This window comes from Dipodomys merriami, unplaced genomic scaffold (assembly GCF_024711535.1).
Source record: "Dipodomys merriami isolate MVZ:Mamm:240054 unplaced genomic scaffold, mDipMer1.0.p SCAF_50, whole genome shotgun sequence".
NCBI classification, from domain to species: Eukaryota; Metazoa; Chordata; class Mammalia; order Rodentia; family Heteromyidae; genus Dipodomys; species Dipodomys merriami.
The window spans coordinates 10,380,734-10,396,699 of record NW_027206069.1 but is presented as its reverse complement, the minus strand read 5'-3'; the positions used below and the strand labels follow the sequence as shown (position 1 = coordinate 10,396,699).

The following is a 15,966-nucleotide window of genomic DNA, read 5'->3' as shown; positions in this document are numbered from 1 at the left end:
GGCGCCGGTGGCTCATACTTGTAATCCTAGCTACTTAGGTGGCTGAGATCTGAGGATCTCAGTTCAAAGCCAGCCAGGGCAGGAAAAGTCCATGAGACTCTTATCTCCAATAAATCACCCAGAAAACTACAAGTGGTGCTGTGGCTCAAGTGGTAGAGCACTTGCCTTGAGCTGAAGAGCTCAGGGAGAGCACCTAGGCCCAGAGTTCAAGCCCTACAACCAGCAACAAGAAAGAAGAAGAAGAAGGAGAAGGAGGAGGAGGAGGAAGAGATGGAGGAGAAGGAAGAGGAGAAGGAGGAGGAAGAACAGGAGGAGCATGAGAAACCAAACTGTTGAGAATAGTCAGGATCTGGCCACTCACTGATGCTCCCCACCTCTTCCTCCGGCCTCCTCTGAGGCTCTGTGTGAAACCTCAGGATAGCCTTGGAAGAGCCTGGGCAAGACTAGGAAACCCAGGGACAGGTTGTAGCACAGGGCCCACTACCACTGGGCATGCGTAGAGCTGGGGCTCGGGAGCCAGGAAGTCAGCAGGAACCTATTCCGGATGGAAACCAACTGCTTCCTGCCAAAATTTGCTGCTCAATTTTCAGTGTACTTTATTTTTAGGAAAGGATGCTTCTTCCTGAGATTCTGCCCTTTTCTAAAAGCCCCACGTGCCCTGAAGGCTAAGCCTAGGCTGCTGGGGCCACACTGGCACATCAGGAGGCTGCGGAGTGGGTAGAACCTGGCAGAGGCCAGCCCTCCCGCTACAGGCCTCACGCTCCGGCCTGGGTCACTTTCTCACCCGCAACACAAGAACATAGCTAAATGGTGACAGCTGGAGAGAAAACATCTATTTATCACCTAGAAAAAAAAAGAATGTTTAAACCAACAGGAAGCTCTTTAGTAAGGCGCTTCTCAGTCTACTTGCCCGGACCCAGGGCGTTAGGAGGTGACCGCCCCATCAAGCTGTGTGTGTCAGGGGGAAGAGTGGGGGGTGGCTGGTCCTTCCTGTTCTGGCACTGAAAGATCCTTCAGGGAATGGAAGAAGCATGCACAGAGCCCAGACATTTGGTTACGTATTTTCAAAAGGCTTTCCAATTCTGCTATTTTGTTCTCCTCACATTCAATATTCTTGGTTGCTAAGTGGGAGGAAATGTGGGGAGGTGGGAGAGGTGTGGAGAACTGAGGGAGAATTGGCAAGGCGAGAGCTGATGGGTTTATTTTCTCCATTGGAAAGGAGAGACAGGCAAAGGGTGTGCTCCAGCATGGAGGCAGCCAGCTGCAGTGACTGCTGCACCCAGGGTACCAGGCAGCCACCCCAAGTCTTGACACTACTAATGGGGTGGGAGTAGGGGCCTTCTGGGGAGATGAATATAGGCAGTTTCTATTTCTGCTTAAGACTTAGACAAGGAGAGACCTCTTCTAAATGAAAATCATCTTTTACTTTTGGATCAAACCTATGAAAGAGAAGCGGCCAGACTCGGAATTACTTGCCTCTCACCAAGAGAAAGGCCAGCCTGGGGCAGCAGGGACGTGGCACAGGTAGTAGCTGTAAAGGGACTCTCGTAAGGGGCCGGCTGTTGTCGGGGCAGGCTGTTCAGCAGGCTTGTTCGCCAGTCTGGGCTTCCTGGCTCATCTGACACCAATTTACATCCCCTTCATAGGCCCTGGTTTCAAACACTCGTTTTTTAGTGGCAGAAACTCTCCTCCATTTGCTGTTACCTAACTTGCATCCCATCATTCATCTGGCTGTCTCTGCAGACTACAGCCATCAGCCAACTAGCCTGTCTCCTCCCTGGCTGGGTTGGGCAGGTCACACCCTTGGCTCTCACTTCCCATCTGAATGACATCTTTTCAGGCTTTTGACTCTTCAGAGCACACTATAGTTTATAGGCACATCTCACTGTGAATATACCATAAGATATTCGTGTACATGCACTCAAATCACTGAGTCCATCTTCCTTAACAGGGCAGCAGTCTTGAGCAAATGGACGATTGGAGGTCTCTTGGCAGACTGCTGGGGGTTGTCTGGCTGCTCTTCCCCACATCAGCTGATTCTAAAGGGTGGCATCTGACTTCCTGTTGACTAATCTACTCTAGAACTCTGAAGAAGCAGAAGTTAACTTGCAGAAAACTGATAGTAAGACAAATGGGTCTGTGTAATATAGCCACAATTGATCTTTACCCTGGATATGGTTGTCGTTGCCTAGATATGGTTTTGCTTCTGTTTGCAAATTTATTTCAGCATTTCTGCCCATGGATATCTATCTAAATTTGTTTCTGAGTAGATCTTAACAGTGTACTTGGTCCTTCATTAGTTAATAAGGCAAATAAGATCTATGATATGTGTTTATCTTATATTAGTCATGGATTTAACTTTGAAAATTGTATATTATGCTAACAACAATTTTCCTTTCCCTTCGTAGGACACAGGCTGTTCTTAAACAGAAGGTGTTCTAAAGAACCCCACTGGAATACATCATTAACTGGGCTATACATAAACTAGAAAGATAGTGAGACTTTTCACAGGAGTTAATGGCTGGTAAAGAGAAATCAGAGAGGTCATTTGTGAACTGAGCCTATGGGTCACACCACAGCAGCAAAAGCAACGCATACCTGAGAGGCTCCATCAGCCAGTGGGAGAAAAGTTCCTTAAAACATTGTCTGCTGCTTGTGGCCACTGGGGGTGCAGGTGTCCCTGATAGGTGGGAACTCAGGTAAACTCCACACAAAAGAGGCACTGCTGGCACTTACCTGGGGTTGGTCAGGTTGTAGCAGGATTTCCATATTTGTAACATGTGCTTACAGGTGAGCAGTGCCTCGTCCGGGCCCCGGCAGAGCGACTCCAACTTCACTTTGGAAAACAGTAGTCTGCAGTGAGAGACAAGCAAGAAGATAACAGCTCAAGCTGAAGCCACCCCGCAAACCAGATGGAGAGGAGAGCTTGGCCCGGGTTGGGCCATGTTAAAATGGAGACACCCATACATCAGACCAGGGGACGCAGCAGCAGGGCCAAGGATCCTAGAAACCACTGCTCAATAGAGAGCTTTGCATAAGTCTTAGCACAGAGGCAAATGTAAACACACGATGACGAATTGTGGTCAGGTCAGAAGTACTAGAGTGGCCAATTTTATTTGGAACATGGGGATTTATTAAGAGTATGCTTCTTTAGAACAAAGCCAATGTACTTGTGAAGCTTCAAAAGTTTATTAAAAGTGAATCTAGATTTATTTACAAAATGACACAGCAGATATGACTCAGTTGATATAAATATCTGCAGATAACCTTCTGGAATGATGCTTATGTGGAGAAGCTACAAAAGCCTGCTTGAGGGTGCATCAGGAAAGGGGGCCTCTGGTCCCCCCTAGCCCTGCTATTAGGGGACACATCTGAATTCCCTTCAGGATCACTCAGAGATTGCTTTCCTATTTGTGTTGCCACCAGTAGCCTCTGTCCAGACCTTCTAAGTGCCAACTTAGAACTTTCGCTTATACCCTCAGCCAGATCCCACTACAAATTCTCCTGTTTCTATTTAGATGTCAGCCTATTGATTATAAATCAGTTCTGTTGGTCCATGGACTCATCACTCCTATCCTCCTATCCTCAAGAAAATTCTAGAAGGAAACCAGACCAATTTCTTTATGTTTTTCCTATTCCTAGGCTTTTTCAACTCCCAGTAATCTTACTCTAAAGACCTCTAACAATCAGTTTCAGGCCCAGCTTGAGAAACAGTAATGATTCCTTACTGCTTTCTTCTCTAGTCCTCCAAGGCTGTCATCTTGCTATCCTATCCTGTGCGTGTGTCCTGTTAGACGCATTACTCCTCCCAGCATAAATCCCTGCCTCTCCCTGCACTCTACCACTGTATGTGCCACATTCTCAACTGGGACCTCTGCTAGGCCACACTTCTTCATCTCCTAATCAAATAAATCTTCCACTAGCCACTTTCACACCTCTATCTCTTTACCTGACATGTCCTTAGCAACTTGAGTCTGTTGTTAATAATAATAGATCAAATAATAATAATAATAATAATAATGAGAAGGAATAGTTACATCTTTTTTTTTTTTGGTCAGCTGTGGAGCTTGAACTCTGGGCCTGGGCCCTGTCCCTCAGCTCTTCAGCTCAAGGCTAGTGCTGTACTACTTGAGCCACAGCAACCACTTCCGGCTTTTTCTGTGTATGTGGTGCTGAGGAATCGAACCCAGGGCCTCATGCATGCGAGGCAAGCACTCTACCACTGAGCCACCTTCCCAGCCCAAATAGCTATATCTTATCAAGGGCCTCCTATGTGCCAGGCTTGCATGTGGCACTTAAGACACTGTCAGAGTCATCTGTGTAACCACCCTTCTCAGCAGGCGGTGTTTATCACTAAGGCTTTGTGCTAATGCCATCTGATTTCTGGATGGGATCATCTTCAGTATACGGGTCCCTGACTGCCCTCTCTCTGGCCTCCCTCCACAGAACCTAGGACAGTGCTGAGCTCAGTGGGTTTTTTTTCCCTGATTGGTCATGGGTCTTGAACTTGGCCTGGGCATTGTCCCTGAGCTCTTCAGCTCAAGGCTAGGGCTCTACCACTTGAGCCACAGTGCCACTTCCGGTTTTCTGAGTGGTTTATTCGAGATAAAAGTCTCACGGACTTCTCCTGCCTGGGCTGGCTTTGAACCGCAATCCTCAGATCTCAGCCTCCTGAGTAGCTAGGATTACAGGTGTGAACCGCTGGCACCTGGCATCACTGGGCCTTGTATCCACATCTGTTCACTGACTACCTTCTCTATAAACCATAGTAAGTCAATACATTGAGAGAAAGAAACAGAGACTGTTAGGTAGATAGGCATAGAAAATGGTGTACATAACATGTAGCAGACAAGGTGGCTCATTATGGTCCATAACGTGGCTCACCATGGTTCCCATAGTGCCTCAGGCTCCTGCTCAAAATGGCGCTTCTTTCCATAATGCCCTGGGTTTCTGCTTAAAATCCTACATCAAGGGTGCTCAGTGGTAGAATGCTTGCCTTGCATGTATGAGGCCCTGGGTTAAATTCCTTAGCACCACATAAACAGAAAAGGCTGGAAGTGGCACTGTGGCTCAAGAGGTAGAGTGCTAGCCTTGAGCAAAAAGAAGCATTAGGGACATTGCTTAGGCCCTGAGTTCAAGCCCCAGGACTGGCAAAAAACAAAACGAACCAAAAATCCTACATTAGTAATGAGGTAATCCTTGATCCTGATCAACCAGACATAACCAACTGGATTTACTTCTACACATGTGCCCAGAGATAAGAGAAACAACAAAAAGAGCCAGAAAGGTGGACACACAAACTATCAAGCAATCAGCAAAAAGACAGAGAAAGGAAGGCCACACAAGGGAAGAGAAATGGGGTGAGCCCTCTGCTATAACAACTATAACAACTGCCCTCACAGAAGACCATGATGAACTCTTGGTCCTATGCAAAGTCTGTACTCTATTTTCCATTTCAATATACTCACTGCTTTACTATACTTCCCTTAATTCTTTACTTGGCAGAGAAACAGACAGCATCAAAGTGAACTTCCAGTGATGGAACTTAGCCCTACATGATGTAATGCTTTCACCCTAGGTAACTGGGCAGAGCTGAGCCTTCTCCTCTGAGGGAGAAGCAGCAGAACAGACCACCCTGCTTCTGTCTCAGCTTAAGAAGGCTCAGTTCCAGCCACTTCCTCCCAGTGGAACACAGGAAGTCTGCGGGTATGGAGGCAGAACCTAGGCTGATGGGGTGACAGGCCAAGCGATGTGAAGAATGGAGTCCTTGGTGAACAAGCCGGTGAGCATAAAGAATCAGGCTAGATGAGCGGCCAGACTCAGGTCCTGCCCTACAGCATCTAAAGGAGCAGAAATTCCCTGAAGCCTTAGCAAGGATGCCTGCAGGGAGTGACAACCATACAGGGTCTCCCTGGGGAGCGAAAGGGTGTTAAAGGAACTATAAGCTGACTCCTGACAGCGTCTGTCTGTGTTCAGAGACAATTTTCCGCCTAACTGTCCCAGCAAACTCAGGTTAACTGGGAGGTGAGTGACAGGGGCAGGAAAAGCTACCAAGTGGTTACCTGTCTGTCTTTGGTAAAGATCTATTCAGAAGCATGGCTGCCAAGTAACTATGGCCAAAGGAAATCCCTTAGGACTGTGGGGACCCATGAGGTCCCATAGGTGTAGTAGATGGAGAAAGTTTGAGCTCCTCGGGCTCAGCCAGGCTCAGAGTAGGGCCATGGAGGTGGTGGGAGGGTTTCCCTGCCCAGTAGGTAGTCTAGAAGCCCTCACAGCAATTAGCACAATTCCTTTCACTGCACCCAGAGTACAAAAGGCCAGAGTGTGTTTCTAAGCTTCAGCTTGGGCTAACAGTTCCTGTGTAAGGATTCTTGACTGAAAAAAGAACTTCTAATTAACATGAAATAACAGCTTTCACACACTTGCCTCAGGAAATGCACTTGAAAAGGTGTGGGCTGGTTTTAAGAGAAGCAGACAGGAAGAACAATGGTAGAATTACTGAGCACAAATGATGGAGAAGGCACTTGGAAGTGAGGCAGGAAGAAGTAGCATGAAAGAGCCTGGCAGAAGGGAGAAGCTGCGAGCCTTGAGCCAGCCTTCTGCTGCCTGCCTGACATCTTGTGAACACTTGAAGACAAGAAGGGAAAGATGGCATCACTTTCTCAGCCTCTCCCCAGACCTTAGCTGGTCTATGAGGTGAGAAACAATGCTGAATGCAGAACTGGCGATTGCTGTCGTAAGATCTGCCACACTGGCATTTCGAGGCTCTTGGAAAACATCTGGTGGGCTGGAATGTGAGTTTTGTTAGCACAGAAATGTGGGCTACACAAATGCTGACTGGGATGGACCCAGGTGATTGCTACCCAAAGATATTAAAGATACACTCTAGTGAGGGAACTCTGGTACAAAAACACAATGATGAAAAAGCTTGGGACAAAACCAGCATTCTCCCCATTTTAATATGTCTAATCACCTTGCTGATACAGAGAGCAGCAGGATTGCCTGGCAGGGTGAGCCCACTCATGACTCCAGTCAGAAGGCACGTGCTGGCCGATACTGTCTTCCCACCCCTTACACCTGGCTCTAAACTTTAAAATATTTTGCTCAGAGACTTGACTATACTAAAACAGTAATCAGATTCCAGTGCTCGTCATGTCAATCAAGCATCATCTACAATGGTCCTTTGTGATCCGCCTCTGTCCGCAGGCATGACCACCAAGGAGTTGGTTCCCTGCTCATCCTACAAACCCCCACCTGAGCTTCGGCCATCTTCCCCATGTCTCACATGCCTCTGTGACCCTGGGACTTTGGAGATGCTGCTCCCAATGTCTGGAATGTCTTCTCATCCATTCACTTCTGCCCTTTAAGTACCTACTCATCATCAAGACAGGTCAAATGGCACTTCCTCACTGAAGGAAAGCAGCCTTGAAGGGTCAGAGTAAAACCTCTCAGATGGAAATGCAATTACAAAACACTTGAGAGTTCATAACTGCAGAAAAGCAAGCTCTCAAGTCGGGTAATTCTCATGAAAAGACAAGTAAAATATTAAGAGTAACAATAGCAGCTGCCAGACATTTTAATATTTAATCACCGATTCTTACTGCCACCCTGCAATTAAATTCACACTACTAGGGATTGGCAGAAGAGAGATTTTTAACCCCAAGTCTATCTGACTCCAAGTACTGAACACGAAACATAGGAGAATGAGTTCCAATCCCAGGATACTATTGACACTAATGAAGATGGATAACATGTTCTAATCCACTGCCAAATATTTAAAGCCCTAGGTTAGATGCTGTACAGACTACAACATGGTGTATGGGACCGTCCCTGTCTCTCTAAGGACTTCTGGTATAGTCAGGCTACACTGCAGCTCTGAAACTTGGGAGGAACTGGGCCCTTGGCCTCTGCTCTTAGAATATCCCATACCAGGTTCTTTAAAGGATGGTGACATTTATTTATGGGTGTGTGATCATGACTTGCCTTTTATCCCAAAGGATACATCTAAAATTCTTGGTATCTAAAGAATCCAATTCATCCAAGTTTTGCTTTTCAATAACCCTAATAAAGATGTTTTACCAATTTCTAGAATGATTTTTTTAATAAAAATTCCAAGATGATTCTGGAAATAATGAACATGTTTAGCTTCATGTAGAGCTTGGAAAGGACCTATAGCCAGCCCAGTGGGGCTCTGAGGATGTGGCATTGTGACTGCTCATTGCTAATTGTAGGAAATGAGTCAAAGTGGCATTTGCCAGGCTAGGTTGATCATCTAGTGGCTATCCCCAGGAAGACATCGTGGCCCCGGAATCTGCCTAACCTACTAGATCCTCATATCTGTACCTGACTCTGTGTGTGTGTGTGTGTGTGTACGCATGCGAGTGTGTGCATGTGCATGCATGTGTGCTGGTAGGTGCTTGAACTCAGGGCCTCTTGCTCTCACCTGGCTTTTTCAATCAAGACTGTGGCTCTTACCACTTGGAGTTACACCTTCACTTGTAGTTTTTTGCTGGTTCATTGGAGATAAGAGTCTCATAGACTTTTCTACCTGGGCTGGGTTTGAACCTTGATCTTCATATTTCAGCTGCCTAAGTAGCTAGGATTTCAGGAGCAAGTACTTGGCCATACCTAACTCTTGTTGTTCAGGTTCATGTTGGGCTTATTGACAGATTCCAGACTTGGAATATAAAGGGGAAAATGGTGCATATATTTCTAAATTCTGAAATTCAATATGCTTCACAAAACTTTCTGATGAAGAGCTATCAATGAAAATGACTTAGAAGAGTCTGAAGTAATGCTAGAGTTCTAATTCCCTCTGAATCATATTTGGCAGTATAAAAAAATGTACCTGTTGAATACATCTCAAAGAAGTCATGGGCACTCGAATACAAACCCTTGTTAATTAGCAAATCTGAGTGTTGCATTCATAGCAGCACATTTAGAAATAAAATCACAGGAACCAAATGAACACTTGTTATTTTGGGCTGCTCTGTGGTGGTGAGCTCTAGGGCTCAGTATGCCAGAGCCCTCCCTCTGTTAGTCTACTGGATATGGGCAGAGATGCAAAGCAGCTGTGCAGAAAAGCCTGTGGGCACTGCCCAAGTGGGGCACTGGCCATGGGGCCCCTAATACTTCCCCCATCTCTCGCAGCCAGGGAACTGGCCCACAGAGCTAGAGCAGGGCTGCCTGCCAACCACTTGAAGGAAAGTGAGCATCTGTCACCAGGTAAAAGAAAGACGAGAGGGGGAGGGGGAGGGAAGTATGTTGAAATGGAATTTTAAATAGAGAAGATGGTTTGGCAGCCAATACATCAGAAGGTAAGAGAAATGAAAAGCTATGTGCCAAAAGCATGTGGCGATGAGCAGAGATGGAGATTTGAAGCCAGATGAGTCAGCTGGGAACAGACGGTCTGCAAGGGAGGGCAAAGCAGGCCACGTGCAGCCTAGCTCTGCTCTAGGAGGAGTGTGTCTCCAATGCCATCTAGCCAACCCCTCTGAAGGGGACAAGGGATTCTTTCAAGTTCAAATGAAACTTGAAGGAAATTCACCTCATTCACATTTCTTTTTTTCTTTTCTTTTCTTTTTTTTGGGGGGGGTCTGGTCATGGGGCCTGAACTCTGGGCCTGGGTGCTGTCCCTCAGCTCTTCAGCTAGTGCTCTACCACTTGAGCCACAGCGCCACTTCCAGCTTTTTTCTTTTTTCTTATGTGGTGCTGAGGAATTGAACCCAGGGCCTCATCCATGCAAGGCAAGCGCTCTACCACTGAGCCACCTTCCCAGCCCAACCTCATTCACATTTCTGATGGCCTAGTATGTGCTGCTAGGATCCTGACTCTCCTGGCTGAGTTTCTCAGGAAGGTCATCTTAGAAGATGGCGTGTCTCTGCAAAAATCAAACTGTGCTTGCGGGCTGAGTCACTGTGATGGAAAACCAATGCCGTGACAAAGTTCAACAAGGTCTGATCCCTGCCGGGTGAGCCCATGAGTCTGTGGGGCACCAAGTCTGTGTCTCCTAACACAGGAGTCCTCTCCTGGAGTGGAGGACTTGAACACCAGCAACTGCTATGGAAGGAGACGCAGCTAGTCCAGCCCATGGGGAGCCCATCAGCCTTCCTCCCCATCGGGCCTCACTCTCAGTGGGAGGGGGCTGCACTGTCCCACCCCAGATGCTCAGATCTACTAGCATGGGAAAGCAAGACCACATTTACACAGCAAAATAGAGCTTCGTGTGGCCAAAGTATGGGAAGTGTTAGCGGAGACGTCTCTTCCTTCAGGGCTTCATAGCCCCTTAGCTGCCCATGGGTGGCCATGCGTGAGGTAGAGCTGGGGACACATGTGTCTGACTCTGGTGAGCTAAGTGCACCCCTGGGTGACCTAACAGTGCCTCCTCTTTGTGATAGGTAGGAACTCCTGCCAGTGCCCATATCGGTTACATTTTGCCTCTCATTTCAGTCGAAGTGTCAACAATCTGGAATACACCCCCATCGTTCTAGCTATATTTTTAGAACAAATAAACAGCTGACATATTTAGCTGGAATAAATCACCTCGAGATACCCCAGTTGGCTTGTTTTAGTTCCTGCCTCAGCTATTGATCTCATTTCCAATTAGCATAGTGGAGCCAGCACCTAAGGGGACAGTGAGTGACTTGGCTAGGTTGGGCTGCCACTTGGAAAGTCACTGCCCATGTCTCAATGGTACATGTGTCACCTGACTAATGGGAGCCACTGTATGCAGTGCTGGACACAACACAGAGGTCCACAGAGACAGCGCTGCTTCCTGAAGGTGGGGATACCTGGCACTAAGTGGGGACCAAGTGAGAGGGAGGAAAAGGTTTGGTGAAGGAGCTGGTGAGCCCAAGCCTGTGAGAGAGAACACATGGTCACGTCACAGCAAAAGAAGCAAAATGGGCAGGAGAAGAAGCAACAGCAGACACACGCCTGGCTACAACCAACGGCCGAGAGTTTCAACAGCTCATTGCACACACACATTACTCATGTCTGCAGCATGCCAAGCACTGGACTAGGTGCTGGGGACCCAGAGGTTTCCAGGAAATGAGCTGTATGACTTCTGACGATGACATTCCATACTTGGAATTGTTGAATGACTTCTCTAGGAGAACTTGGAGATCTTGGAAAGAAAAGTATTAAAATAGACTTTCCAGATGCCATGGCTGGAGTCGGGCTTTTGTGTGGGTCTTGTCCCAGTTCCCTTCCTGCCCTAGCATGGCCTCTCCCTGCTGCTTGGCTTTCCAAACCCAGGGAAGCCACCCCGAGGGGGACATTCTCTTGGGCATAATCAGGAGAAAAAAAAATACAGAAGAGGGAGTTTTCTGGAAGAGAAGCAGGACACTCCATGAGGACTTTAAGGTGGGTATCAAAGAGCTGCCTATGTGCCTAGAACCGACCAGGAGGTAATAAGCAGAAAAGTTTGGGCAATACCAATTCCTACCCAAGGAACAGCAGGACAGCGATCTTCTTATGAACAACTTGACTACAAATACGCGTCTCTACCTCTCCTTTTCCAGTCCTACTCTTGTCTCAGAAACTCACTTTTCATTTTCCAAGCCATTTCCCCCTGCCTTTTGGGTATTCTGTCTTGACAAGTGCTAAGCATTCACATTTACTTCAGTTTTGCATGCACAGACTCAGAGCAGCACAGAAAGGTGACACAAACAGAGCCAGAGGGTTTCCAGGGGAGAAGAGTCCCCAGTAATCTAATTTTAATTTTCTGGGAATATACATCAACAATAAATAAGTTCTTTAAAAAGTAAAAGTAGTGTATATATATATATATATATATATATGTGTGTGTGTGTGTGTATATGCTATAAAATTTGCATGTCCAGCTCAGTGACCATTGTGCAGTCATTCTGACCACCCATCACAACTTGTTTCACCCATTCAACTCCTTTGTGCATTTTAAAATCAATCTGTTTTCTCCTATTATCGTGGAGGTTGGTTTTAAACAAACTACTGGCACCACCGAATCCTGCTCTGCTTTGGTTTATGGTGCCTTCCAGGCTCTGCCATTCTCTTTTTCCACAGGGCCCCTCCCCACCTTGTTTTCTACAGATTAGCATCCCTGGCCTGGTCCCTGTGACTCATCTCCCCTCTGGGTTCAGTGGATCAAGATTTGTGAGATGAATAGTTTCTTTCCTTGAGGTCCAGCTTTTTATGACATGCAAATTTGATGGGCACATTCATTAATTCATCACTCAGCTCAGGCATCAAAGTAGACCACAACACCTGGCCTCTTAGTAATCACTGACAAAGCATTGCTCAAGAGATGTTTCAACTTACACTGAGTTTCTTTGAGAGACTGCGTAAGACAGAGAGAAAGAGATGCTGTCTCATTTGCCAAGTAATGATTAAAAGAAAAGAAGCAGACCTATATTCCACTTAAGGAAAAGATGACCTCACCTACGTTTTCTAGTTTATTGATGAGACGAGCAGGGGAGATAGCATAAAAGACCTGCTTAAATGGACTTAAGCTCCAAGACAGCATTGGTGGTGTCCCCACCACCTACAACGCTGTAGGAACCCAATGCTTCCAAGGCATTAGGAGTTATGAGCACACAAGCCAAGGCCAGAATGCCTGAGTTCAAGTCATGGCTCTGCTGCTTTCTGGGTATGGGATCTTGGGCAAAAGATTCCCTGTACCTCCACTTTCTCATCTGTAAAATAAAGATGATACTGCTTTGTTCAGATAGTTCTTATTAGGATTAAATTAGTTCTACAAAGTGCCTTTCATAAAGCAGCACATAAATACCAGTGGTTGTTGAATAAATGCGTGTTTACCTGGCCACATCTTGCCTTAGATTTAGTTTCTACCATGTGAAAAGAAACATGGTTGCTGACATCTGCTTCTTCATGTATGAGAGTTGAAAAGCACAGACAGGAACATGTTTTAGGAGAGCTGTGTTTCTCCAATCAGGTGGCAAATGATTTGTTTTAGTATCTTCTGCATCATGGTGATGGATCAAAATCACAATTAAAAGAGCTATCCAAATAGGAAAAAGTTAAAAGCTCAGCTAAAAATCTACTGAGACCTGTGCATACCTATAATCCCTGCTACGAAGGAGGTGGTGTAGGTGGATTTGGATTTGGAGACTGTCCCAGGAAAAGATAGACTATCTGAAAAACAAAACATAAACAAAAAGGCTGGGGTTGTGGCTCAAATGGTAGAGTGCTTGCTAGCTTCTGCTAGGTTTAACCCGAGGCCTGAAACACACAAACCAACCAAACAATCTATGGGACAATTACATAATCACAGTCTGTCTCAGGGCAAGAAGCGCACAGCCTGATGGCTTCCTTTGGCAGACACTGGAAGGCTTGCTGCATGAGAATACTAACATTTAATAACACTGAAGTCTTGAACGTCACCCTGAGTATAAGACCTGATCCATGTTCCAAAGACAAAAACACCAAGCTGTCACTTCTCATCTTCATCTTTCATCTAAAAACGAATTTCAGTGGCAGAAACCACGTCTAAGGTTTGATCAAAGCCCTGGCCCACAGTCAGCCTCCCTGTTTATGGGAGACAAATGCTCCAAACATCACCTGGCACTCACTTCTACCTTGTAGGGCCAATATGGAAAATTACTAAGTAAAATGTATTCATCAAGGGAAGTTTCTGCAAAGCTTCATTTCAGAAGAAGGAAGATAAGAGCTCGTATACCAAGTATACCAAAACAAAGATTTGATCTGAAACCATGAACGTTGTTAAACATAAAAAATGAATATATTGTTAAACTTTACTTAGGGGGAGGGGGGAAAAGTATAGCATTACTATTAGTATTCCATGGGCTGACACTAGCTTTTCATTTTTTTCTCCACTGAGAAGGGCAGTAGTTTTAGGAACATAATGACACCACAGACAGGAGATGACAGCTACAAAGTCAACCATGTCATTAATTATATTAAATGTGAATGTACCAAACACTTGAGCAGAAGGGAAGACTTTTTAGACTTAAAAAGAAGTAATATTTTAGAACAATAGTGAGAGAGAACTTTCTAGAAATGATAAACAGGATCAATACCACCTGCAGTTTTAAAAACCCAAGCAAGATCTCCCCCTTAGATGGATCATCTGAAAACACAGCACACCAGCAATGATGGCAATTAACACAGCCAGAGAGAAAAGACAGATGGCACTATGAATCACAATTAAACAAACAGTTGACTTTTTGATGACTATAAAGAGGAGCAAGATCACTTGGGCTATTATGCCAGGTTTGAAGTTAGAATGGTAAATCCACTTTGAAAGCCATTTTTAGACATAAACTGAGGAGGGCTGTAAGCAAGAGACCCTCACTATAAGACCCTCGCTGAAAGACCTGCACTAGAGTGCTTTCTAGAATAATCACAAAACAACAGCTACTGAAGCAGAATGTTTCTGTATGTAAAGAAAAACATATAGAATAATAACTTACATACATAAAAGGAGGTAGGTTCCTGGTTCCTATGGCTCACACCTATCATCCCAGCTACTCAGGAGGCTGAGATCTGAGGACTGAAATGAGAAGCCAGCATGATACTCTCTTATCTCCAATTAACCACTAAAAAAGTGGGAAGTGGACCTGTAGTGCAAGGGGTTAAGCACTAGCCTTGAGCAAAAAAGCTCAGGGATAGTGTCCAGGCCTTGAGTTCAAGCCCCAGAACCAGCACAAAAATAGATAGATAGATAGATAGATAGATAGATAGATAGATAGATAGATAGATAGATAGATAGATAGATAGAGATAGATAGATAGATGAGAAAGGAGAGGATAAGCAAGAAGAAAATGCAGGTTGAAGGCAAAGTGCAAATGAGTAGAGCTGTATAATCAACCCAGTATTGACAAAAAAGAAATAAACCAAGTGTTACAGCTAAGACTGCCAATGGGAGTTAAAAACCAGCTATAAATAGTGAGCAATATATCAAACACACATACATATGAATAGGTATAAAAATTCAAAAAGAATAGTAGTCCAAGACTATAAATATACTTAGGCATCCATATATATAGACATGTGTATGTGAATGTGGACTAAACTGAAGCAAAATATCATTATACCTTAACATCTTAATGCCAAAGGGTTGACTATACCAGGGAGATAGAGCAGTGCTAAAGTTATATGCACGTAATAATAGCCTGGCTTGAAAACACACAAAACAAAAACTGCCTTAAATATGTGGTGAAAAAGGCGATGATGCCATCCTAGAAGAATACTTCAATATACGTCCTCTTGGTAATTGATCCATTACATGGACCACAAAATCAGAATAACAGGATCTGACTAATATGGATTATAGCAAAATATGTATAAAATGAGGCTCAACAAATGCAGAAAGCATTCTTTTTAAGCACACAAGGAATATTTACAAAAAGTGACCCCATGCTGAGCCATAAACCAAGTTCAACACATTTCAAAGCTATGTGATTACAGTAATAAAATACAATTCAAAGACTTTAAAAGCCCATAATAAAGTTCAGCTGCAAAAAACTTAAAAATTGAACTTATAAAAACACAATTCTAAAGAAACTAATAGGCCAATGAGAACAATAGGCATATTGAAAGTATTAAGAACTGAACAATAATAAAAATTTCACATATTGAAAAACGTGTAGATTACAGCTTAATTAATGTTTAAAGGGAAATTCTTAGTCTTAAATATTTAGATCTGAGGCGAAGAAAGGCCAAATATTAATAAACTAAACATGCAGGACAATCCCAAAGAAAATGGAAGACAGAAAATAACAGAAATTAATAAAAAGAAAGTCAACCAACAATTGCAGTGATTAAAAAAAAAGGTACTTGTTCTTTGAAAAGATGAGAGTAACAAGTAAGTATCTAGCAGACAGCCCAACGAAATCATGTCAGGAATGAAAAGAAGACAACTATAGCTATTGTAGATATGGCAATAAGTAAATAAAAACCAGTAAGAGCAATTTCATGCCAACAGATTTAAAATTTAGATGATGTAGA

The 15,966-nt window shown here is 44.6% G+C and overlaps 1 protein-coding gene across 4 annotated transcripts in view; it reads right to left on the bottom strand.

The window, feature by feature from the left end:
- LOC138810518 (tetratricopeptide repeat protein 7B) overlaps window positions 1-15,966 on the bottom strand; it is a 211,938-nt gene that overhangs the window by 55,301 nt on the left and 140,671 nt on the right. For all 4 annotated transcript variants that reach the window (XM_069997742.1, XM_069997743.1, XM_069997744.1 and 1 more), the window contains one exon: window positions 2,737-2,853. In XM_069997742.1, coding sequence (XP_069853843.1) covers window positions 2,737-2,853 — 117 coding nt within the window. The remainder of the gene's footprint in view (window positions 1-2,736; window positions 2,854-15,966) is intronic.